The sequence below is a fragment of the Epinephelus lanceolatus genome, chromosome 4, assembly GCF_041903045.1.
Source record: "Epinephelus lanceolatus isolate andai-2023 chromosome 4, ASM4190304v1, whole genome shotgun sequence".
NCBI classification, from domain to species: Eukaryota; Metazoa; Chordata; class Actinopteri; order Perciformes; family Serranidae; genus Epinephelus; species Epinephelus lanceolatus.
The window spans coordinates 36,872,864-36,897,486 of NC_135737.1; the positions used below are offsets into that span (position 1 = coordinate 36,872,864).

The 24,623-nt window shown below is 42.0% G+C and overlaps 1 protein-coding gene across 1 annotated transcript; it reads right to left on the reverse strand.

Moving 5' to 3' along the window:
• Nucleotides 1-1,040: 1,040 nt before the first annotated feature.
• Nucleotides 1,041-24,229, reverse strand: LOC117260078 (tumor necrosis factor receptor superfamily member 19-like). Its single transcript, XM_033631955.2, has 10 exons — nt 24,056-24,229; nt 22,974-23,058; nt 22,087-22,200; nt 16,317-16,495; nt 16,113-16,198; nt 7,074-7,238; nt 5,437-5,565; nt 5,148-5,250; nt 2,486-2,769; nt 1,041-1,822 (listed from the first exon to the last, which is right to left on the reverse strand). The coding sequence occupies exons 2-10, from the start codon at nt 23,037-23,039 to the stop codon at nt 1,818-1,820; spliced, it is 1,131 nt and encodes a 376-aa protein (XP_033487846.1). The 5' UTR covers nt 23,040-23,058; nt 24,056-24,229; the 3' UTR covers nt 1,041-1,817.
• Between the last annotated feature and the right edge of the window lie 394 nt (nt 24,230-24,623).

The following is a 24,623-nucleotide window of genomic DNA, read 5'->3' on the forward strand; positions in this document are numbered from 1 at the left end:
GTGGTGTCACCTAAACAACCACGATGTCTTGCCTTGATGACGTCGTCCTTGTCAGAGATATATCAGCAAACACAATACAAAAGCTATGTGATCAAATACGTCCCAGACCACCTCAGCAAGTGGTTTGAGTGATCAGATCATATTGTGTCTTGGTGGTTGTTTACACTTTGAGGCATTCGCACCAGGGTAGGTCGGGGGGCTCTGTTTGTTTGGGCAGGGAATGCCGAAAAAGTTCACACCTTCATTTGGTTCGGTTCACTTTCACACTGCACTTTTTAAAGCGGACCAAACCGCCTGGACAACGTCACGCAGTTATAACAGCTGATTGTTTGGGGGCGGTATTGCCCGAAATGACCACTGACCAGGAGGAAAAAAAGCATGAGGAAGAAGAAAACAGGCCAGGACCGAAAATGTAAATCCATCCCCTTCAGCCGGCTTGGTCACCTCAAAAACATTGGACCAACACCAAATTTATTCAGTCTTGGGGTTTCTGTTTTTATTTTGGTGTTCAAACCAAATTGTTTTTTCACAAGAAGCTGCCCAGTGTGTTGCCCTACGTCACTTCCTCTCTTCGGTTCACTTCCTCTCTTTGGTTCGCTGGATAGTCCGTTTGCATTTCCCACTGCAAGCAAACAGCACCAGGGTTCACTTGCAAGTGAACTGAGACCACCAGTTTTCAAGCGGACAAGGATTTGCTCGTTTGGTCCGCACCAGAGTTCGAATGAGCTTCCACGCCACTCAAAACGAACCCAACTATCCGTGGAAGCGGACCAGGGTTCATTTAAAGCAGACCAAATAGCGCCAGGGTGAATGCGTCCTTATATTTAGCGCTGTCCACGTGTGATCTGATCACCCAAGCTGCGTGTTTATACCAGGTGTAAACAGGGCCAAAAGGCAGGATGAGTCGGTCTGAGGTATCAACTGTCAAACCTTTTTTTTAAATTTGTTTTACACAAGTCCTTCAATGTTATGAAAGTGCATTACCTAATTGTTTGATTCAACAAATCCACTGAATAATTGAGAAAATAAATTCCACGGTGTGTAAACTTGTTCAAGTGGTTTATTTACAAAAACAATATGTGGCAGTGACCAATCACAACCATCAACACTATAACTGGGGGAAGAAAAGCAAAACATTGTCAGTCATGTCTATGTTACAAAAATATTGACCTATTTAGTATTTTACAGTATCTACAACACATTTATCACTTAAACATTCCTCGTCTTTACTTGTTCCATATTATCAAGATTGTCTTCAATGTGCAACATAATTACTTTTGACACTTTTTCTTCACGCCTCAAATTTTGTTACCTTTACACACAAAAGCTTCATAACACCAGCTGCTGCTAGATCAGTGGTACAGTTTGTTCTCCTACATGTGAAGATGCGAGACATTCTCGAGGCGGAGCAGAGGCTCACTTTGATTCACTTTGCTCGGCGCTGATAAGTCAATAGTCCTTGACATTTGAACTTCATTTGATTTCACCTTCTGGGCCAGCGAGTTCACATTTTGTGTGCGTGTGAGAGAGTGTGTGTGTGTATTTCTATCCCTTTGCCCTCATGCTTTGCCTTCCTCAGCAGTGCTTTTGTTGTTTTATGTATGTACATGTTCTGTTTGGACCCAGTGACGAGGGGCTCTGAGGTCAGCAGGAGGCATTTCAAAGAGGCGGGGTGTGACCACACTTGAGAGTGGCTGCTGCTTGTCTGTATGATGGGGGGGGGGGGTTGTAGTGAGTAATCTGATCCGGGATCTGGCCGCGGCTGTTGTTGAGTCCAGGGTGGTTCAAGGGTGGAACACGAGCCAAAGAAATCCATGTCATCCTGGAAAGAGAGCAGGAAGAGGAACACAGACACGCAGTGATTAGTAATGTATCTACCCAGAGCCAGCCAGGGGCCGACTTAAAACAGGATAGTCTTGTCTACATCAAAGAGCTCGTGCTTTCTCTCATTTCTTTTACCAGCTGCTCTTCATGGACACACACATAGCAATGTGTCAGGCCATAAAAATGGAGCCCGAGAGTTAATCACATGCAGCACATTGAGAGAAAGTGCATCCTCTCTTGCAGAATCAGTCTGTTAATGTCTGCAGGAGTTCGTAGATACAGCTCAGAGGGTTGACGCTATTTATGTAATATATTCTCTGAGTTTTCTGGAGTGGGAGAGGCCATCTTTTCTTCTTTGAAGCTTGCTCTCACATACTGTACTTCCCTCTTTGCTTGACACTCTAAAGAATCAGAGGAAAATTTAGCTGTTTGCTTTGAGGCAACTTACCTGAAATGTCAAGGGAGTGTCCTCACACACCTGTTATAACTTTAATGAAGAAAACTGATTCATATCCAGGGGAGTGATAAACAAACCAGATGGGACCATTAGAAAAAAAAGTGTGCAGTTTTGTGTCTCGAAATTGGAAATCCTGCAAAGTTTATAATCAAAAATCATGTACAGGTTTCTGGTCTTTTGCATGAGAGCATTACGTCACCTCACCTTCCTGACTTGAGTGCTGTTTGGGGAGAAGTGCATCTGTCACAGCTTCACTGTAGCTCTGTCTGGTCCTCTCAGGCGAGTTCTCCCTTGACCTGCGTCCTTCCTCTTCATCCCCATCTTCTTCTTCCACCTCCAGTCTCCCTGCAGGATCGGCGTTGCACTGAGGCAGCCCGAGACACTCTGCAGGCTCTAAACTCCCTCTCATCCCATCAGCCTCTTTGCACGCAGACTCTGGATGTTCTCCCAGCTGGGTCGGGGGACCCTCCTCATCCTGGGGTGTATTTCTGGGGAGCGTAATGAAGAAAGAGATTATTATCACCGTGAATCTCTGTTTGAAGCCACACCCTGTGGTGTTTCACTTTTATGCACGATGTCTGTTTGTTCTCAGTGCTTCAAAGGATCTAATTAACCCCATTAAATTATGTCTACAGCACCCTGAATAGCAGCAGAAACGAGCATGCTGTCATGTGTTTACCTGCCTGCTGTTACCAGGTTTACTGTGGGCGTAGTAAACACTAGCTGATGGGGAGAAGCACTGTGTGAACTACTTTTAGCTTTGTACACCGCGTTCCAAATTATTATGCAAATTGTATTTAAGTGTCATAAAGATTAAATTTTTTGTTTTTCAATTAAACTCATGGATGGTATTGTGTCTCAGGGCTCTTTGGATCACTCAAATCAATCTCAGACACCTGTGATAATTAGTTGGCCAGGTGAGCCCAATTAAAGGAAAAACTACTGAAGAAGGATGTTCCACATTATTAAGCAGACCACCATTTTCAAGCAATATGGGAAAGAAAAAGGATCTCTCTGCTGCTGAAAAGCGTGAAATAGTTGAATGCCTTGGACAAGGTATGAAAACCTTAGATATTTCACGAAAACTTAAGCGTGATCATCGTACTATTAAGAGATTTGTGGCTGATTCAGAGCACACACGGGTTCGTGCAGATAAAGGCACAATGAGGAAGGTTTCTGCCAGACAAATACATCGGATTAAGAGAGCAACTGCTAAAATGCCATTACAAAGCAGCAAACAAGTATTTGAAGCTGCTGGTGCCTCTGGAGTCCCGCGCACATCAAGGTGTAGGATCCTCCAGAGGCTTGCAGTTATGCATAAACCTTCTATTCGGCCACCTCTAACCAATGCTCACAAGCAGAAATGGCTGCAGTGGGCCCAGAAATACATGAAGACTAATTTTCAAACAGTCTTGTTCACTGATGAGTGCCGTGCAACCCTGGATGGTCCAGATGGATGGAGTAGTGGATGGTTGGTGGATGGCCACCATGTCCCAACAAGGCTGCGACGTCAGCAAGGAGGTGGCGGAGTCATGTTTTGGGCCGGAATCATGGGGAGAGAGCTGGTCGGCCCCTTTAGGGTCCCTGAAGGTGTGAAAATGACCTCTGCAAAGTATGTGGAGTTTCTGACTGACCACTTTCTTCCATGGTACAAAAAGAAGAACCGTGCTTTCCGAAACAAAATCATCTTCATGCACGACAATGCACCATCTCATGCTGCAAGGAATACCTCTGCATCATTGGCTGCTATGGGCATAAAAGGAGAGAAACTCATGGTGTGGCCTCCATCCTCCCCTGACCTCAACCCTATTGAGAACCTTTGGAGCATCCTCAAGCAAAAGATCTATGAGGGTGGGAGGCAGTTCACATCCAAACAGCAGCTCTGGGAGGCTATTCTGACATCCTGCAAAGAAATTCAAGCAGAAACTCTCCAAAAACTCACAAGTTCAATGGATGCAAGAATTGTGAAGCCGCTATCAAATAAGGGGTCCTATGTTAAAATGTAACTTGACCTGTTAAGATATTTTTGATTGAAATAGCTTTTGATTTCAGTAAATATGACCTCCTAATGCTGCAAATTCAACAAATGACTATTTTCAGTTCTTTACAACCTAGAAAATGTGTTGAAACTCTGTTGTGCATAATAATTTGGAACAGTGCATTTTAAGTTTTTTATTTTTGAAAAAAATACTGTTTTCATTGGGAGGTTTGTTCAATAACATTTGAATTAAACTTTAACAGTTGATGACTTGAAAATTATGTTGACTGTCATTTGCATCGACTATTTAGGAAAATCAGAGAAAAATATTTGCATAATAATTTGGAACGCGGTGTATTATTCTCAGTGTATGACCACAAGTTCACTTCTTACCTAACATGTTTTATTTTCTAACAGTTTAATATTCTGGGACCTGCAGAGCCACAGTAATCATCTTCTACACGTTGAGCCATATGTACACTGTGATTTATTTACATTGCAAAGGCATGCAGTTGTGTACATGATTGTAATTGTATTTTGTTTGTTGGGTGGTTAATGTTAGGTTTGGCTATAGGCCAGCTGCAAAGGTTCAGCTCAGTCAGCAGAGCGTGGTGCAAACATTGCAAGGTTTTGTAGATATTTCCCTCTGGGCTGAAAAATGTTGGCAGTCATGGTGTTGCCAGGCAGTTTAGATAGGTGTTCCCCAAACACTGTGCTACATTCAGTCGTAATGTGGAGTTCATCAACTGCAACTGTTCAGTCCAAGTTAGCGTTCATGTTCTTTGTCCTTTCCCACCACCCACTATTCTTTCAAATGGTTAGGAAAATGATATCTTTTCCAATTTTGGTCACATTTCTTTGAAATTAACGAGCATACAGTTTCCTCACCCGTCACTGAGGCTCATCTGGGACTGGAAGGGACTGTTGTCCAGGCTGCGGCCCAGACTGCAGCTCTCATCACAGCACAGAGACGGGATCAGGTGGACTGGACCTGAACATCACACATACAGAAACATGGAAATTCACCCACCTGCCATCACCTCCTAGTCTAAAAGCACAATAAGCCACTCCACAGTGCACCACTGAAGTCTGAATACAATGCTTTCATTATAGTCATCAGTTGTTTGACCAGCTACAGCTGTAGTATAAAGTCCCTTTAGTCTGAACCACAACCTACCACAGGTGTGTCCGGGGCCCAGGTGACACTGGCAGCAGGGTCTCTGGGGGAAGTCGTGGAGCCAGCGTGGGTCCAGGCAGGACAGCTCTGCTCCGCTGTACGGACAATCCTGGGACCTCAGAGAGGCCGCTGAGGAAAGATAGAGACAGTCAACAACTGAGACATACACCCATAACCCATACAGCTGAGCTCGTCCACAGGTACCACTTTTATAAAAATAATAGTATATCCTTTAGCAGGGCTTTATATTTTGTCTTACTAATGATTTACAGCTCAGTTAAGCCAATAAAAAGAACAACTTCTGGGTTGCCAGGTTGTGAAAAATCTCACCAGTCTGGACTGACATAACCATTCATCAGCTGGACCAAATGCATTTTAACAACCTTTTAATCATTTCAGCAAAAAGACACTCAAAGAAGTTTTTCCCAACATGACCTTTTATAAAGTATGCCTCATTACAAGTTGGTGCCTTTCTACTTTTATAGCATAAACACTTCACTCCAATAAGGATAAGAGAAACTAGTCTGGGTTTTTTATGAGTAATTGTTGCTGTCAGGTGAAATCCTCGCAGCTTCAGTTGTGGTGTTTATCTGACTAAACTTACGTGCCCTCCTATGCGTTGGGAAATGCCTCACCACCCTCGGGTCCATGAGGCCGATTAAAATTCTTTAGTATAATTTAAAAAGTGACTGTGTTAGTGTTTTGCAGCAGCTTGGGTGAAGGGTGGGGTGCATGTTTGGACTGAGCGAAAAATATTTAACTCGTGCATTCACCTTATGCCGTTTCAGTGAGAAAAACACACAAGTGGTAACGCCTTGGTTACTTCTGCCACACTCTTTGTTTCAGGGCGAGCTCACCGGGGAAACATGATGTCATTAACTCTTTGCCCTGGGAAGTTTCACATACTCAAAACGCATTTGGCCTCAAGAATGCTGCTCATTATACAAGTTCCCACAAATATGCAACATCAGGGTTTAATAAGGCTTAACACTGGAGCTCGCGACTGACAGATGAACTGGCACTCTGTTTGTGCAGCTCACAAATATCCAGCTGTATATACTCCTCTTCATTTACCTTATTAAGGGCTCCATAAGTGCCACTCATATCGTAAAGTATTTAGCTCTTCAACAGCATTGATCCCTGCAGTGCGCTAAAAAAAAAGCTTCCAGCTACAACTTCCACACAAGCACCTGCTCAGTACACCTCGAAGCACACAAGTGAATAACACATTGGGGATAACATATCAGCATGTATATCTTCTTTGTTTGCTCTGTGTGATAACTGAATATAAAGTATGAGCTTTCCCTTTAATCTCGAGTACAGAACAAATTGTACCAGAGATTCATTGGCTGTGCATTGAAATGCCAGCACCTGGGGAGGGGGTCAACGTTCAATGCTCACTGCATAGACCTACATGCAACCCTGGCTTGAGAAGAATGCACTGCGTCTATAGAGAGCAGTTGCAGTGGTGCATTTAAAGTCTTTTAAAATGTGAACCTAACTTTAGGCTGCTCTTCAAAGCACCACTCATTATTTGTAATTTGTTTTAAAGAAGCCCCTTAAGCTTCTTCTTGGCATTTATTAAATTTAGACTTTTTGGACAATGTGAACAAGTGTGTGCAGATGTTGTGACTCACCACTGGGCTTCTTCTCCAGCAGCTGTCTCTTGCAGTAGATGACACACAGGACCAGCAGGGCCAGCAGCACGGTGGCCAGAGCGCTGCAGATGACCGCGGCCAGGGCCATGTCCCGCGGGCTGGTCACCACCGAGGGCAGCGGCACCAGGTTCACACGCCCACTGCCTGCGAAGAGAGCGGAGGGAGGTGAGTGTGATATACAGCTGAACAGCAGGGCGTAAAATGTTGACTGATTCTTTGATTGACCACATGGCAGCAGACCTAGTCAGCTTATTTCAAGGTGATGAGTGGCATTAACATTAGACCAAAGTAAATACACAACTTATCTCTCATATTAAGCAGGTATGGGATAACACATAACAAGGAGCAGTAGCTTCACATAATCCGACACTCCTCAGCCAATCAGAGCTGGGTAACGTGAGACAAATTATTCCTTTGCGCCTCGAGCCAGTCATCTCGTTGCTAAAGTCTAATGAAATACGCAGAGGAGTTCAAAGAGAAAACGCCTGTGGTGGATTCCCTATTTATCTGCCTCTGTCTCATTCCCCACAGAAGATGATTTACAGACACCCCACCCCCCACCCCCCCACCCGCCCCAAGGCTCCCTCACATGCTCGTCATACAGCCCTGAAATCAAGAGGCAGACGTGCTGGCCAGGCAGCAAGTGAAGTGGGTCACGTATGAGTGTGCCGTGTTTTCTTTTCTGCTGCTTTTTGTGTTGTCATTGTGTCTGTGGTGGTGAGTTGTGTGCACATGCACTGATTTCATGATTAAGCCACTGTTAAACACGAGGGGAAACGTGATGTCACGATTTGCCTCGCCCTCGGGAACCTTCACACACTCTCATGTGAAGACTTTTGGCCTCAAGAATGCTGCTCATTATACAAGTTCCCACAAATACAGAACATCAGGGTTTAATACGGCTTAATGCAAGATATCATAACATAAGACAGATGAACCTGGCATGTGCTCCATTTAATTATCCTCTCAAACACTCATCAGAGATAAAGGCACAATATGTGATTCAAATGTAAACTAAAGAGCAGCAAAACAAAACTGAAACTTTCCATCGCCCTCAAACTGAAGGGCTTTTTTATTTAAAGTAGGGTTGCAGCTGTAACCAGTTTATAATTGTAATAGCTTTATATTTCACCAAATACATCTTTCATATTTGTTCATATTTTGTTGTTGCTTTTTTTAATGTGTTCATACTTGTTTCTGTATTTATTTGGGGGAGATTTTATTCTGGTAAATCCAATTTTTGTTTTGACATTTCGGTGACGCCATTTCCTGTAGATTTACACTATCCTCCTCACTCTGGTTTGTGGAAAGCTGGTCATGAGAAGCTGTTGTACTGATTATAATGGGCTTTGGAGAGAATAGCGAGGCAGAAGTTGTACTCGTCTCCGTCCTCATCATCCATGAACACAACGCAGAACTTAAACATTGTGTTATGCACATTTTGTAATACTATTTAAAGCTGTATTACCTGACCTGTTTCCCCCACTTCGAAGCAGTGAAGTGGGGGAAAAAAGTAGGACTGAGTGATATGTCCGGAAAATTCTAGCATGATATTTTTAGACTATATCTTGATACACAATATATATCTCAATATTTTTAAATCTTCTCCCAAGCACTTCAGTAAGACTAGGACTGGGAGACAAAATCGAACCTTACAATGTTTTTGACCAGATACGCTGTCTGATGCAAATAAACTAGGGAAAAAAACACTATTTATGCCATATCATGATACAACAATATCCAAATCTAAGATGGTATGTAAGCTCATATCTCGATAACGATTTAATATCTTCATATTGCCCTGCCCTAGCAAAAAGTCAGCTGTTTTAAGTTGTTCTCATTCAGCATTCATACTGATACCTACTAAATGTTTTGCTATAGCTGCGAAATTCTCCTCTGTCCTCACCAGGAAGAGCTTTTCGCTACAAAGAGCTGCCTGCTGCGCCTAAAACTGATCAATGACAGTGGTTAGATTGGACCAAATTATTATGTGTCTTGTTGCCACACAGTTCCTGATTGGTGACAAGGAAAATGTAAAAGAAGGAAGGGCCATGATGACAGTGACGCGTTTTTAGGAGTCAGACTTTGGTGCTAGTTCTATTGGAGTCAATGGGATGGACGCAGCAAATCTCACAATAAGCCACTGTATCTTTGTTGTTTTCCAATTTGACTGATAATTCCTACGTGATGTATGTTTATCTAAATATGTGTGCTCGTTTTCTTTGTTATTGGTCTCCAAACAGATCATGGCTCTGTCCTGCAGTGGCTGAGATGCAGCTGACAGAGCCATGATCTGTTTGGAGACCAATAACAAAGAAAACAAACACACATATTTAGATAAAAAATGTCCGTAAGCATCACTTAATGTGTGTTTTTTTAATCTGGTGGAGGGATAGTTCAGTCAAAGTTGAAACAACAAAGATAAGATGGGTTATAGTGTGACTTGCTATATCCATCCCAATGACTCCAATACAACCGGCACCAAAATCTGGCTCCTGGAACGCTGTCACTGTCGTCATGACCCTTCCTTCTTCTATATTTTCCTTGATTAGTGACGTGTAATTTCAAATAAAAAACAGCTCCACTTTGTGGTTCTCAAGTTGCCAAGTAATCTGTGCGCTCAGAGATAAGTAGCAAATTTTTTAATGTCTGACTGCAGGTTGAGACTGAACCATGACATGAACAAATCATGCGGCTTTCTGGGTTTATTTGGGGAACTGAGTTATGAAAATCCTAAACCAGCAGTGGCTGCTGCAGCATGTTACTGTTAATCACACAGACTTTATAAACAAAGAAACAGCAGTCTGTCACTTTCCAGACATCCGGCGTGATAACCGAAATATGAGGGAGCAGCGTTACATCAGATCTGCACGTTCCTCATGAGCTCTCTGGTTTGTAGCTTTAAGAGGAAGTTGGAGAAGAAACAGTAGCACACCTTAATTCTCCATTTGAGTGACATTTCCCTCTGAGGCCATTCACATGTAAGCTTAACATAATTGTCTCAGATCATTATCAGTAATCAAATATAATTCTTCTGATCAATGCATGATAGGGAAGGTGTGGGTTACTGCAGAGCAAACATTAAAGGTACGCTGGTCTGACACGGAGAAACAGACCATTTCACAACAATGTGGAGGGAGAAAAAGAAAATGTGAGGGACTGTTGATGAATACTGCAAATATAATGAATGGCTTTTTGTTTGAGAGAATCTTTTTCAGTGAGCCCTGCTGTTTGCTTTCAGTACATTAATCATAACGGGAACTGGTTTCAACCTTTTCACATCCAAGAGCTCTTTGTTATCCACTGTAAACATTACTTTAGCTTTGGGCAGTTTTTTTTATTCAGCCAGATAGGGGATAAGGGTATTTTAACATTCCTTCTGACAGGAAAAAAAGAGAAAAACTCAAAGCAGCGCTGTGAAACTTTGTCTGACCCAGAGGGCACAGTAAAGGAGCACTTTCATATGAGCACTGAAGAGTACGTATTACTTTTTTCTTTTACATATTGCCACATTCCAGATCATACAATCACTGAAACTCTCTAAATAAATATAAGTTTATATAAGACGTACAACAGTTTAGCTGTGACGTTTTTATGTGCATGTAATCCTACTGATCCCACTTGAAGACAAAGTATCACCCATTAAGACATAAATGAACATTAAATCACAGCAGACAGAAGCTTTCTCTCACTATTAAAATATAATACTATATATATGTGACTAAAAATGGTGCACCATTTCTCCAGGGTGTCCACAGGTATCAAACACTTATGTTTAATGCTTTTTAAGACCTTTTTAAATTATTTTAAACCGAATTTAAGACAGAATTTTGGACAAATCATTCATTTGTTATTAAGCATTGCTGGTAAGTATAAAGGTAAGGAGTATATATGTTGCAGAGGCAGGCGTTTATGTAGGAATAGAGTTATGGAAGTGAGTTCGATTAATCTACATTTTGTATAAAGTAAAAGACAGTGTTAAGTTCAGTGACTTTCATGCACAAGAGCTTGATTCATTTTGACAAAAAAAGCAATTAAAAGATGAATAAATTAAATTAGATAAAATGTTTGTGGAGATTAAGACCTCACAAGTTCAAATTCGAGACTATTTAGTAACTTTTATGGCCTCATATCTATAAAATTGGCTTTTTAAACAAAAGAAAAGCTTTGTAAAAGATTTATAAAGCACAATGTGCTGCACAAAGTACAAGGAAGAAGTTGGGAGGCACAAAATAAAGCCAGCAACCAACTATAAAAGTGAATCAAATCCATTAAAACCAAGGAAAAATGTCATTAAGTAATAATTAAGATGAAGAATAAACCAATAAAAGATGCAAAGACATGAGTGGAGTATGCTGCCTCAGTAAAAGCTGGACTAATAAAGAAAATCTTAAAATTAAATTTAAAGAATAATACTAAAAGTAGACCATTAAAAAAGATAATACATATGAATTAAAAGAGCAAAAAAACAACAGTAAAAGATAAATAAAAAACAGAAGATAAAAAAGATAAATAGACCAGTAAAAGAAGATGAGAAATAATAGATAACAGAAAATAAAATAATAGAAAAATAAAAAATAAATAATAAAAAAATAAAATATTAAATAAACCAATAAACCAGTGAAAGTAAAATCACACCTGAGTTAAAAGCGATAAAAGAAATAAAATAAAATAAAAATAAATTAAATTAATTAAATTTGAAAATAGTCCAGAGACACCCTGTTCTCATAATAGCATGGTGTCATACCGTCATGTGTAATATTAAAATTTGAGACTTACAATGAGTTGTCATTGCACGGATCACTTCACACACACAGAAACTGTACTGCATTGTATTGGTAATCCCCAGATGTAACAACTGACAATGGTGTTTACATTCGGTCTTCATTGTCAAGGTCAAGTTAAACTCATCCAAGGTGAGCATCATCTGCTCCTCAACACAAAGGCAGCCTGTTATCAGAGGCCCAGCAGCTGCAGCAAACACAGATAAACACTAGTCCATTGAAGAGAGCTCACCTGCTGATATTATCTCCACACAAACCAGACCAATAAACCACAGCCTTTCATGCACTCCCTGCCTGTTGACTTTATGGGATGCCACATACTCCAAATAAAAGAGGCACTTCTTTACACCTCAGAGGGATCTTTGACTTTTGTCTGCACAAAGAGGCTCTTTAGGAGAACTGAGCTTTGTTTTGCTCAGAACTCTGAATAAAGAGAGAATAAATGTTTTTCTGACTGCAGTCCTAAGAGCTGTGAAACAGTGTTTCCTATTTTATGTGAAGATATTTAAAATTGTTTAACACAGAATTTATTCCCAGAACCTTGAATTGATCACTGTGACTCAATTGTCACGTGAGAAACGATTAGGGGTGGGAATCACCAGAGGTTCGTGATGATATTATCATGATCCTACTGACGATACAATATTGCCACACAAAAATATCGCAATACTATGCAGTATTGATTTTTCCCCCCACCCCAAGAAACAATAAAGGCACCTAAATCACTATAAAATTACTATACATCGTTTTTAGAGGTGATGCTATTCTCTAGAAAAACCCTGGCGAGGAGCTTAAAGTAGGCTAGCTGTTAAGGTTTGATGTCTCTACTCAGCTCTACAGTAACTTGTAACTTGAGCACTAAAATTTCCACATCACTTTTTTTTTTAATCATATCGGTTTCACGGTATTTGACAGTATTTTGCTCGGGTTCGGCCCACTTGACATGCTGCTGTGTCGTGCTATGGTCTATTCAAGTGCCGGAATTTGTTATTTATGTGACAACGCCTGAACACAACACAGGCTCCGCTCCATTAGTGCCGTGCTCGGTCATAATTGTCTCGGACTCGGGATGGGTCGGCTTCGGTCAGGAAAATGCGGCCCAAGCTGTGCTCTAGTGTACTTACCTTTGTGTGTGTGCGCACGTGTCTGTGTGACACAGATAGAGAGAGCAGAAGAGAATTGTAAACGGCGGTGCGCAGCCGCAAGTTGCTTATAGCGGAAACACTGCTCTTTGTGGCATGAGTTCTTCTGGGTCATCGTGTGCAGACTCTCTCCAGCAGCCATTCTCGCCTCTAAACTTTTCTCTATGCTCTCACTCTCGCCGGCTCTAGCACGCTGGCTATTCACCAGTATTGCGGTATATGAAAAATTCATATCATAACGAAAATAAATACCAGTTTTCGGTACGAACCAGTATACCGCCCAGCCCTATTGAGCATGTTCAAAAAATGTTATTCAGTAAATATATAAACAAAGGAATTAGCTGCTGCTTCAAAGATTTGGAAATCTAACAGCTTTGCTTCATTTGATGCCTTTTCAGACAGAAAGTTCAAGAAGACGAGCATCTTATCATCTGGTATTCCTTTAAATTTGTAATCATGAATTCAGTTTCCTCGTCTTTTATGAGAGAGCGTTCACATGGAAGTCTGTTTTAGATTAGATTCTCCAGATGAACATACACTGAACACAAAAACACTTTTACAGGAGCTGTTTCTGCACGTTCAGTACCAGAGACCAACTGTACCATTAAGAGGTACCACAGACAACGTATTAAATCATCACTTTGCATTCTTTCAAAGTGAAACTGGATATGTCTGCTGGGATGATTTATAATATACAAAAGCACGACACCCAAGGTGTTTGTGGTAAAACATTTTACAATCATCACGTCTTGTAATGTAACACCACCAAACATCGTTGCTGCTGTGCAGCTGTGGTTTGATAATTGCATGATAAGTTAATTAAGACAGTAGTGAGGACAAACTGATCTGCAATCACCAGATATCATCATTCCAGCTGCTGACGTCTGACAATACTGAGACACTCTGGTTTGAATTGCTGGCAGGCAACTGTAGTCAGGAATGTTTCCCGTACCTTGCCAGCCTGATATGTTGTGTCCCATCTGTGGTGAGAACTGATTGCATGAAGCTTTGAAGTCGGTTGGCATGCCACAGAAGGGAAAAAGTTTTCTCCATGTGACAGGATGGGGCGTTGAGGCGATCGGGAGGGACAGAGGTTCATTTGATCATGTGTCCTTTGGCTAGTCATCACAAGCTCTAATAGCAGCATGGAAAAAGGGATACGCGGCAAATACCAGTAGCAGCTGCTCTCCAGAATTTGCCCCATTTCTTTGAGATATTTAATTTGTGAAAGAAGGGATATCCTGCCTCGAATATCAAAGATAACTGTTGTTTTGTGGCTGCACTTAAACCAACACCATTGTTTCTCTTTACACTGAACAAAGAGAGACAATTCCCACCTGAATTGCGTAATCCGGTTGAAAATAGTAATAAGCACAATGCAGGGATAAGCTACAAAGCACAGGTAGGGATTGGCTCTACGTGTGTCTGTGTGCATGCCTATGTATGTTAGCATGGTCTACCATGACAGTGAAAAACTCCAGCAGATGAAACACATTAAAGAGGCTGAAGGAATCCATAAAACACAATCTCGTTTTTTACTCGGCTCCAAAAAAGCCACTGGGGGAAAGGGAGGAGAAGAAAAGGGGGGGTGGTTTAAGATTTACAGTCCGTCCCAGACGGCGACTGCCTCCCCTGCACAGATGCACCGTTGCCCCCGGGGCCAGTGTGGCCTATTAGAATGATCTGCCCTTCAAGTTTTCACCACCTTCCTCAAGATAACACTGGAGGGAGGGAGCAAGACTTTCAAACATTTGGAAATGCTCCACTGAGAGTCCCTGCAGGAGCTAACTACCAGCTATGTTCTGAGACACAATAGCCATTTTGTTTCGTAGGCCTCCTCCAGTATCAAAACGGGAAGCGGCACAGATGGACAAATGAGCAGATGGAGGGAGGCCAGTTGTTTCAAAGCCGACATTCATCACAAAACACTGCAACAACATATTAAAAAATATACAGACTGAATATATAGACTGAAAAAAACTAACATAAAAGCAAACAAACAGCGGATGATCTGATGAAATCGTGATTCTTCCCATTTGGGGCTTGTGAGTAAACAACTTTTTGTTGTCTGCTATCCCAGAGCTGTCTCCATTCATTTAACGTGAGGCTGCTCACCCTGGTCTGGGACCGCTCTGATGCTAACGCTGCCAAAAAGCCTCCTCAGAAACAGCTGCAGCCTCCTCTACCATCAGGAAGTCACACTCAATTACCAAAGGTATAAGTTCGTTCGCCTGTTGGTTTTATGTGGAAACCTGAAATCATAAGGTTGTATTTAACTACTCCTAATGGCCGGAAGACAGACGTTAATTGGCTCTGTAGCCTACTGGAATGCAAACCCTGCTTTGTGAGCATACTGTAACACCTCCTGTCTCCTTTTTGCATAATGGATCTGCGCAAAAAGGTAATCAATTGTGCTGCTTGAGCCGGCACACTCCCTGTCGTGTTTACTCTGGTGCTGAAACAAAAACACGTAGAACAGTGCAGCCCTTTTTCAAACACCATTGAGACGTGTTTTGTCTAGAAATATAAATGGAGGTTTTGTTCAAGGAAGTTTGCTCTTTTAATCCAAAATGAGCGCTAAGATGGAGTGACACTCTGAGCTAACATAATCCAGTGTTGGCAAATCCAGTATTATGTTAGCGGTATCCATTTCAGCTTTTCAACTGCTTAGCTTGTAAATCCAAGCATTTATTTGCACATATAGCTCGGCCACTTGGCTCAGTGAGACTTAGTGAATGAACTGTTGCTCGCTCCACCCTTCAACGTCTGCAGTTCTGGTTACACCAAAGACCGTGTGCTGGCATGTTGTGTGTGTGTGTGTGTGTGTGTGTGTGTGTGTGTGTGTGTGTGTGTGTGTGCAGGCTTTGTTGTGGCACTGCAGCCTGAGATTTGGTTCTGGTAGCATTTGGCTAGAAGTTCAATTGTGTGCAGAAGCTGGTGATGTTTGCTTTTAGACCACTGCTGTTTCATCTTTAAACATCACCTATTGTGGGCTTAGATGAATAGCCTCTATTCACTGGAACATTTAATGAAATGTCCAACTGATGTTAGGCCAACTGTTAGAGGAGATAAAAGAAAGGGAAGGTGCTTACAGTGTGGCTCATAAGGAGGTGGAGGGTCCCCACAGGGTATACACTCCATGTCCTGGAAGCCACTTAATTTTGTCTTCCTGTAGTATCTGTTGAAGACACAAAATGACACGTTCAAACCTGCAACAAACTTTCATAATGTAACATATTTAAGATACATGTTTGTCAGACTTATCAATGATCACTATCACAAATCTGTCCTCTCACCCCGGCAGACAGTCGCCACACACAGCGTTGCTGGTGGTGGAGCAGTTGCCCTTCTGGAAGCGGTTGATGAGTCCACAGTCCAGGCAGGGCTTGCACTTCTGCAGGCTCCGGTCCTCCTTGAAGCGACTGCTCCGGCAGGGCACGCACCGGGCATCCTCTCCATAACCAAAGCCACATTCCTGTGGGGATTAAAGGGAGAAATACACCGGGTAAGAGGTGGGGTCGGTGGTTTGGGGAGATGTGCAGCTGGTGAAAAGAGGGCTTGAATGTGGACTATCGGGGGTCTGGAATTAAAGAATGATCTTGGCTCGCGGGATCAGGGGAGAACAATGGCCTGCCTCTTTTGAGAGTCCATCTTACACTGGCAATAATCTCCCTGACTCTCTTAGTATGAATGAGCGGCCTTCCGCTGCAAGACCCAGAAAGGCCAGGCATTTGAATAATAAAGGCCTCGGGGGACACCCACTGTTGTATTATTGCAAGTTTATTGCTGCGTTTTTGTGTGACTCCCTCTCCAAGCAGACTCTGTGAGTGTCCCGTTGATTGAGAGGCCAGCAAGCAAAGGAAACGCTTCAGGAAGGGGGCAAGGATTATGGAGAGGTATATGGAGAAAATAAGATGAATACTCTTTTTGTCTTCAACAATGGAAAGTGCACTTAAAAAGCACAGCTTCCTACTACCCTGTGACTGATCTAATGCTGAGCCACCTTTCGGGGATTTGTTCACCTGGGCCGAACAAAATCTAAACTAGAGAAGACATTTTTTAGAGGAACACTTTTTTTCCAGTGACTAAAATATATAGTCTGGACAGAAGATTAAACACTTATCATGTTTAGTTGAATAACTTATCGGTATTTCAGTGTCAAGTCTTTCACATTATGTTATTATACAGCAACTGGCAATGTAGAAATACACGTATGATGTAGTTTAAAGGAGAATTTATGGTGAGAGGAACCCAATCTCAACACTGAATTCACCCCAAAATGTATTTGTTAACTTGGGCTGTAAATACATAACAGAATTCATATTAAGTATTACTCCAGCTGCTTACTTCTATCTGCCAATGTTACTCTTGTTTTGTCTCTTTCCTAATCGGTTCTCTGTCATATCCCTAAAAGTTATGTTGAAAGACTGGTGACCTCAATGACAAACTGACATTTACATGACAGCTGATACTACTGTACACCACACCGAGTGAAAAGACCCTGCAGGGATGACATCATACATTGATCATTCATTATCAGCTCCAGAGCAGCTGCCCCCCTGTTGTCTGGTGTTGCCACACGCAATCCAAAGCCAGAAGGACGGACAGGGGGGCGGGAGGTGCTCATATATCATTAAAGTGAAGGCCAGCTTCAAACAGGGCTTCTCTCTTCTCTCCTCTCTTCGCCCGTGTCCCATTTCACTGCCCGGGCATGCAGTCCTGCTGGAATGTGGGCACAAGAGTCTGATATGGGGGTTGGGTTTGGGGAAGCAGGCTGGCAAGAAATAAAACGGGAGGTTAGTGGCAAAGATGCGATCGTGTGATGGCACCATAGAGTCGGGGACAGAAGATGAGGATTTCAGTCCTTCCAGCCAAACACATGTGAGCCTGACATTGAACCCTTGGACCAGGCCTGGCCCGAGGTGGACCAGCTAGGGCTAGACTATTGCAGCTGTTGTTATGAACTCTCCATATATGGCCTTGCTCTCCAGCAAGGAAGGGAACAGTGGGGGGGGGGGGGGGGGGGGGGGGGGGGGGAGCCAACTTCTGCCCCTCTGATCCAGGCAGCACAGATCATCAAGGAGTGATCTCTTTCTTCTTTTATCCCTGCTAACAAAGCTCCACAGAGCTGACATCCTGCGCTGATTGAGACTCGTTCAGCAGCTGAAAGAAAGACTGCTCTAAACTGTAATCTGTGATGTTGAAGTTATTATTACATGAAAAGGTGCGTACACAATGTGTAAGCCTTTTCCAACGCATAACGATAAAACTGCCACCAGTGTCCACAAAAGAAGACATATTCAGTCCGTTAAACCTGCATGAAAAGACCATATTTGCAGGGTGTGTAGAGGATACAATAATGGCAAAAACACCACAGTACACACAGAGGCAAATTAACTCTCTATTAAATACATCTGCTGGAAGTACAGGGACAATATCTGAGAAAACCACAGGGGATGCAGTCAAGAAGAAACTGCAAGAAAAAGAAGCAAACCAACATTCAACTTGAATGTCCGTTTCCATATTGTACTTTGAGGTGCTTTCACGTCAAAAGCCATCCAAAAAAGGCAGATGCTTAACATCCCATTTCCCTGTCCTATCTCCTGATCTAGTTTGGGTGAGACTGCCAAGCATAACAGCAGTGTGGAGGGGAGAGGAGCAGCAAGAGAGGGGAGAGCTGGCTGGGACCTGAAGCATGTTCAGACGCAGAGATATTTCTGAGATTAGGAGGGAATCACAAGGGGGGCGGCCAGTCATCTGATCTGGTAATGAAACGACGCTGAAAACAATGCATGTTAGTTAAAGCAGTGTTCTGTCTGGGACAAAATGTACGTACTCCTTTTGTTTTCCTCTTCATTACACTTTTTAAAGCTTTTTTTTTTACTGCCTCACTTCTTCAAACACAAGAATGGTGCAGCTAATGTCAGGCTGCTCAGATTTTGACCACTCTGTTGCTTATGCATTCCTTTGTTTCTCTCTTTAGCCAGTACCATCCAGAAGTCCTTTGCCCTGGGAGTGTGGCTGAAGGAAATGTTACACTCTTGCTACATACTACAAGATGTTGACACATCAAAGTTGTGTTCCTGCCTTTTTTTTTTTGCCACTGGCAGTTTTCCAGCGTGCACTGGAAAGCAATTCACCCCTTCCCCTTCATGCTTGACACAACACAAGAGACGAAGCAACTCGCAATGAATGAAACCAAGAATGAAATATGTCCGACAAAGAATAACTGGTTTTAATGGACGTCCCCTCTGTGTGGGTGGTTCTTTTAGCTACAGTTAGTGTGAAGGGGCTAATTGATGTTTGTCAGCTCGCCTAAGAGCGGCTTCCAGAGGCAAACTTCCAGAGCAAACTGGGGCACATTCCTCTGGGATCTCTATGGCAGCTGCACAGAGTGACTCCAAAAGTCTGCTTCCCTCCCAACAGTCAGCCCTGCCTTTCAGAATATGGACAGATTGTCTTGGTTACGCGGAGCTCAGATCAGAAGTCGTTTCTCTGGGAAACTTTCTCTGAGTGCAGGCCCAGGTCGCCACTGTGAGCCGGCATCCCGCTACCTTCAGAGAAAGAATGAGGCAGCCAATTATTAACCAGGACCCCAGGGTGGCTAGCAGCATTCAAGCCTGTTGAGCTGGCAGAGGAACACGAGGACTACTGAAGCGTATTACCAACCACAGAGTGCATGTCTGTGTGCACTGAGATTAAAGGCAACTTGGCTTAAATGCATGTGTGCAACAGATGTCAAGGGTGATACAGAGCTTTTTTTCTCGAGTGCTCACAGAAGTAGTGGAGTGTTAACTCGCCTAAAGTCAGTCTATCAGCCTTTTTATTAATGGAATACTTAAAACAACACATACCTTAAGTTATGACGACAAAAATCTCCTTTTGGAACCATTTAATTTAATTTACAGTGCTATCTTTTTTTCTTAAGGCCCATCAGTATCTCTCGACTAAATTGTTTATATAGTCGTGGCAGATATAATCTCATATGAATTCACTTGCTTGTTTATTAGGTACACCTGGCTCGTCTAACAGCCCTGCAATAAATCCTGAATGAAGGTTATAATGTTCAGCTTTTGTTTAAACTGTTTTAATTAAACTTTATGGTCGTTTTGTGAGCTGTTGAACTGTATAACGCAACACCTGGAAGCATTTGAAATATTTAGTTGACCATCGTCCGTATAAATGGTGTGTAACAGTGACTGTTAGTCTCTGTATTACAGTTGAATTATTGGAGGACCTGTCAACCACTTTGGGAGCAACAACAGGTTACAGTCTAATGTTTAAAAGTCAGGTGATGGATGGTGATTACTCTTTATGATTCTGCCTTTAAACTTTAAAACAATTAGCAAGTCGGTTGACTGTTTTACTTTCCTTTAAACGTAATTAGAGATGCTCTATTGCCATTTTTGGCCTCTGAACTTGTGTGTCGGCTAATAGCAAGTATCGATCTGATACCATTGCGTTAAAAAAGATAACAATAACAGCTGGATACTAATAACCCTGTATGGATGTGAAATGATAGCCATAATTGTGTATAGCGTGGCTTAGCTTAAACTCTTTGTAAAAAAATGCGTAAATACATACACAGCATGAATTTGGCAATGCGTCACCCCTCAGAACTAAAGCCTTGCATATTTTACATGCTCCTTTTTATTAGCGGGGATTTCCAGCGTAAAATACTGCCAACAATATTTTGCTAATGGCTCATAGTAAACCATTAACCATAAATCAATTTGTTTTCGCCGCTCTGCAACGCTATTTGCCAGTGGCTACACAGCGCAACTCGCTGTGTAGGCTCCTGCTTTAGAGAGGCGAAGAATTGATTTCCAGGAAAACTGCTGTTTGATCTGGGAGTGAAACTACTTTGAAGTTTATTAATCGATGCATAAACTCTCATACATAGCCGGTCAAGCATTTGAGGCAGCATCAGAAGCACTACCGATACTGGTAGCCGTATTGGAACAGCCCTAAATATAATTCAACTTGTTTTATTTTTTCAAATATTTAACTTTTATTTAACCAGGAAGTGCCGTTGAGATTGAGCCAATCAAAACACATTTAAAATGTACCAAATACAACATATAATACAAAAATCCACAATAAAACAACAACTATTCAAACATAGAGGCCTCTCAAGAAAATCAAGCACATGTCTCTATCACCACATTCTTTATGATGCCCTTAAATCCATCAATGGATATAAGTGTTTCTAATTTTAGATCAATTAAATTCAAGTTTCCTGTCTTGTACTAATCTTTTTAAATATTAAAACAAACTGCACAGGTAGAATTATCTAACCTGCATATGATGCACAACTTGTTAAGACTGAGAGGTTTTGAGGTGTCACATTATTCACTGTTAAATTAATGTTTGCTTTGCCACAAACCGATTCAGTGATTATACTTCACTCACTTTTACATTGCTGCCTACACTTACAAAAGTAGCTGCTGCCAGAGAGGAAAGCCTAAGCTGACACTATAAAAGCCTGTTTGTACAAAGCGAGCACACAAAAACCTGTGGCTAAGGTGGTGGAAAAAACTGTATTCCCAGTCGAAAGAGCAGCAAGCTTAGGCATGGCTTGCTTCAAACAGCGAAGACAATAAGTTGGACAGGGTGCAATGGGGAAAAACAATGGAAGCCATTCAGCTGCAGAAGGTCAAAAGTATGGGTGTGACTGATTAAAGAGGGGTCGGTGTTCTACAAAAGCTAATAACGGCTTGGCTGTTCTCTGCATGAAAGAGAGGAAGTAATAAATAATGTTGGTTCCCTGGATAAGATACACTTTTCTAAACACTGATGTCCATTCTTTTCATGAACCCAGCGTTTTTTTAAGAGATTGGAATCCATCCCACTTCTTTTCAGTTTGAGGAAGTCGATTCAACTGACCTGTTATGGATCCCTGGTGTTACTACACTTTGCTTTTCCTATATAAACAAGTGGCAGTATTTTTTCCATTTAGTGGCTATATGGAAAATGCTCCCGAACGATCACATTACTTCTTCTCTTTTTTTAAGTTCTTCATGTAAGATGATAAAAACAGAATAAGTAAAACAATCTTGCTCCAACCTTTGATAGCTCCTGTCCTGCATCACACTGCTTGCAGGGTTTACAGTTCCCAAAGCGGTCCTTGTACTCCTGCTCTCTGCATTCTCTGGTCTCCTCCTCGGCCCCCACAGGAATCTGACAGGGACAGTGGTTTGATGAAAGTTAGAGATTCCTATAACTCATCACCATTTACATCCATAACAGAAAGACGCAGAAACAGAATCCGCAGCTATGCATCATAATCTCTCTTATTTAAGGGATCAACCCTCGCTTTGGACTCTTCTTGAAAACAAGTCTGACGCTGCTGGGATGAGATAAGATGAAACTTTAATGAGCCCTGTGGGAAAACAACACAGTCGCAGCAGCTGAATCTAAGTCACAAGCAACAATGCAGGGATCGCCAAAACCAGAGACTAGGACACAGATAGCAAGTACAATCAGGACAGTGCTGTGGACAAAGGTGAAGTGATACTCAGCATTGTCAGAGTGTTACCAGCAAGTAGTTTACGGGTCCTGCAATGTGAGCAGTCGCCTGTTTAACAGTGGCATGTCGTGCAGTTCAAGTTCATGTGTGCAGCTTGTGCAAAAAGTTTGTAGCCTCTGCAGCTCATGTTTGGAGACATTTTACATGTTCCCCAGAAGTTAGTTTTCATTTCGAAAGATGGGAATGCAGTTGAAAGTTGTGAAAATAGCTACAACATGGATCCTGAGTTAGTATTTTTTGTTGAACTACGATTTCCTACATGTCAAAAATGGACTTTTACACAGGTTGCAAGACTTCAACATACAAGCTATACACACAATAATATTAACAGATGTGGGGTAGCCTAATTATAGGTTGTCAGAGAATCAAAAACACCTAATAATCTTGCTTTCTTGTGTTTAAATGAAAAAACTGAAACACTTACCAGAGCTGAACATATGATGTGCACAGTTAGTAGAAGAGAGAAGGTGTGTTGAAGGATCCAAACCATTTTGATGAGTTGCCTGCAGCTGAAAAAAAGGGACACAACAATAGACGACTGAGATTAATTATGTAATTATATTGCCTCTACACTATAATAAACACTTAATGAGTTGTGGAGAAGACAAACATATTTGATTGGGTCAAATTTTCTGAAGTAAAACAATAAACTTTTGTTTTTTATTATCACTACCATCAGTTCAGGTTTGTTTAACCGCTTAAATCCAGTTATTATAAACGTGTTGTGCAGCCTGCCTTTATTTAAAGCTGCATAATTTTATTTTACTTACAAGATAAGTCCAAAGAAAATGACGCACAACACATCTAAATATTTCCATTTAATGTATGCCCTATACTTTGCATTCACTGTACACATCAATAGGACATAGCTCCAGTAAAAAAGTATGATAAGCACACACAATATCTATACAGAGTGAAATATGCTAAACTTTCCAACCTTAAAGCTGCATTAGTTGGCGTCTAATGAAAGGGTAGACTGGATGATAAGGGGTTAAACACCTTTAAAATCACATTTTTCCACAGCTTTATAAAGCAGGTGTAGGCTGTGACGCACTAATTAAAAAATAACCACACGCACGAGCGAACTGTAGCACAGTTAATTGATGCTGTTTGATTAAAGTCTCAATAGCAGCTGCAAATAGAAGCTCAGACAGCTTCATAGCTTTACATTAGGAAGATTATCTTATAAAATCATTTCATAAAACTGCCTAAAAATCTCATACGCCCTTAAAATTGTCACAGGTATCCAACATCCCCAACTTAAAGTTACTGAATACGTGTAAAGCGAGTGGAAGTATAGATGTAGTTTAGCAGCTCGTGGCTTTAAAGCGACATTAGTTTCGTATAGTGTTGCTTTAATAACACAATATCATACTTGTAATATGAATTTAGAGACTTCAAGTTTACACCTTGTGTTCTGAAACTAACCAAACGCTTGCTCCGTGTCGTCTGTCCGGAGAGTGTAAGCCGTAAACGTCCAAAACCTACTAATAAAGCTCCTCTTACCTGCTAAAAGGCTCCTGTTGATCAAAGTATTGATTGTTAAAAGTCGAAGGCAGACCGGTGAGAGGTGTGGTGCTGTGTTTCCCGCACCGGTCCGCTCACCATGTCAGCGCTGCAGCTCCAGCCCAGCTCAGAGGAGCAGCAGCAGCAGCCGGGGGACTACACTCGGCGCACACATCAAAGGCGGGGAGAGGGGGGTGGCTTTATGGATCTGAGGCGCATGTATCTGATCTGGGATCAGCCCGCAGACATCAAAGACCCGGTCCCACACAGCGCTGACCGAGCTCAGGCAGAGCAAAGTGTGATCACTGATCGGCTGGTTAGAGAGTCGATATGTTGTTGAGGAATGTCGAAGCAGAAGAAGACGACTTTCTTTCTCTGTGTGTCTCTCCCCTGTTTGTGTGTGTGTGTGTGTGTGTGTGTGTGGTTTATTTGATGGCTGTTTAATGGCAGCCAGCCCTCTGAGTTTTGAGCCACAGCCAAACTGTGGTCCGTGGACCTCCAGAGGTCCTTCACAGCGTCCCTGCCGGTCCCTACTTTTAAGTTTAACACTTTCCCAGCCAGAGTTTAA

Coding starts and splice junctions, on each gene's coding strand:
- LOC117260078 (XM_033631955.2), bottom strand. CDS start 23,039: ATGGTTTGGATCCTTCAACACACCTTCTCTCTTCTACTAACTGTGCAC. Junction 5,251..5,436: donor GGGCCCCGGACACACCTGTG/GTAGGTTGTGGT, acceptor TGTGATGTTCAG/GTCCAGTCCACCTGATCCCG. Junction 2,770..5,147: donor CAGATGAGCCTCAGTGACGG/GTGAGGAAACTG, acceptor TACGCTCCCCAG/AAATACACCCCAGGATGAGG.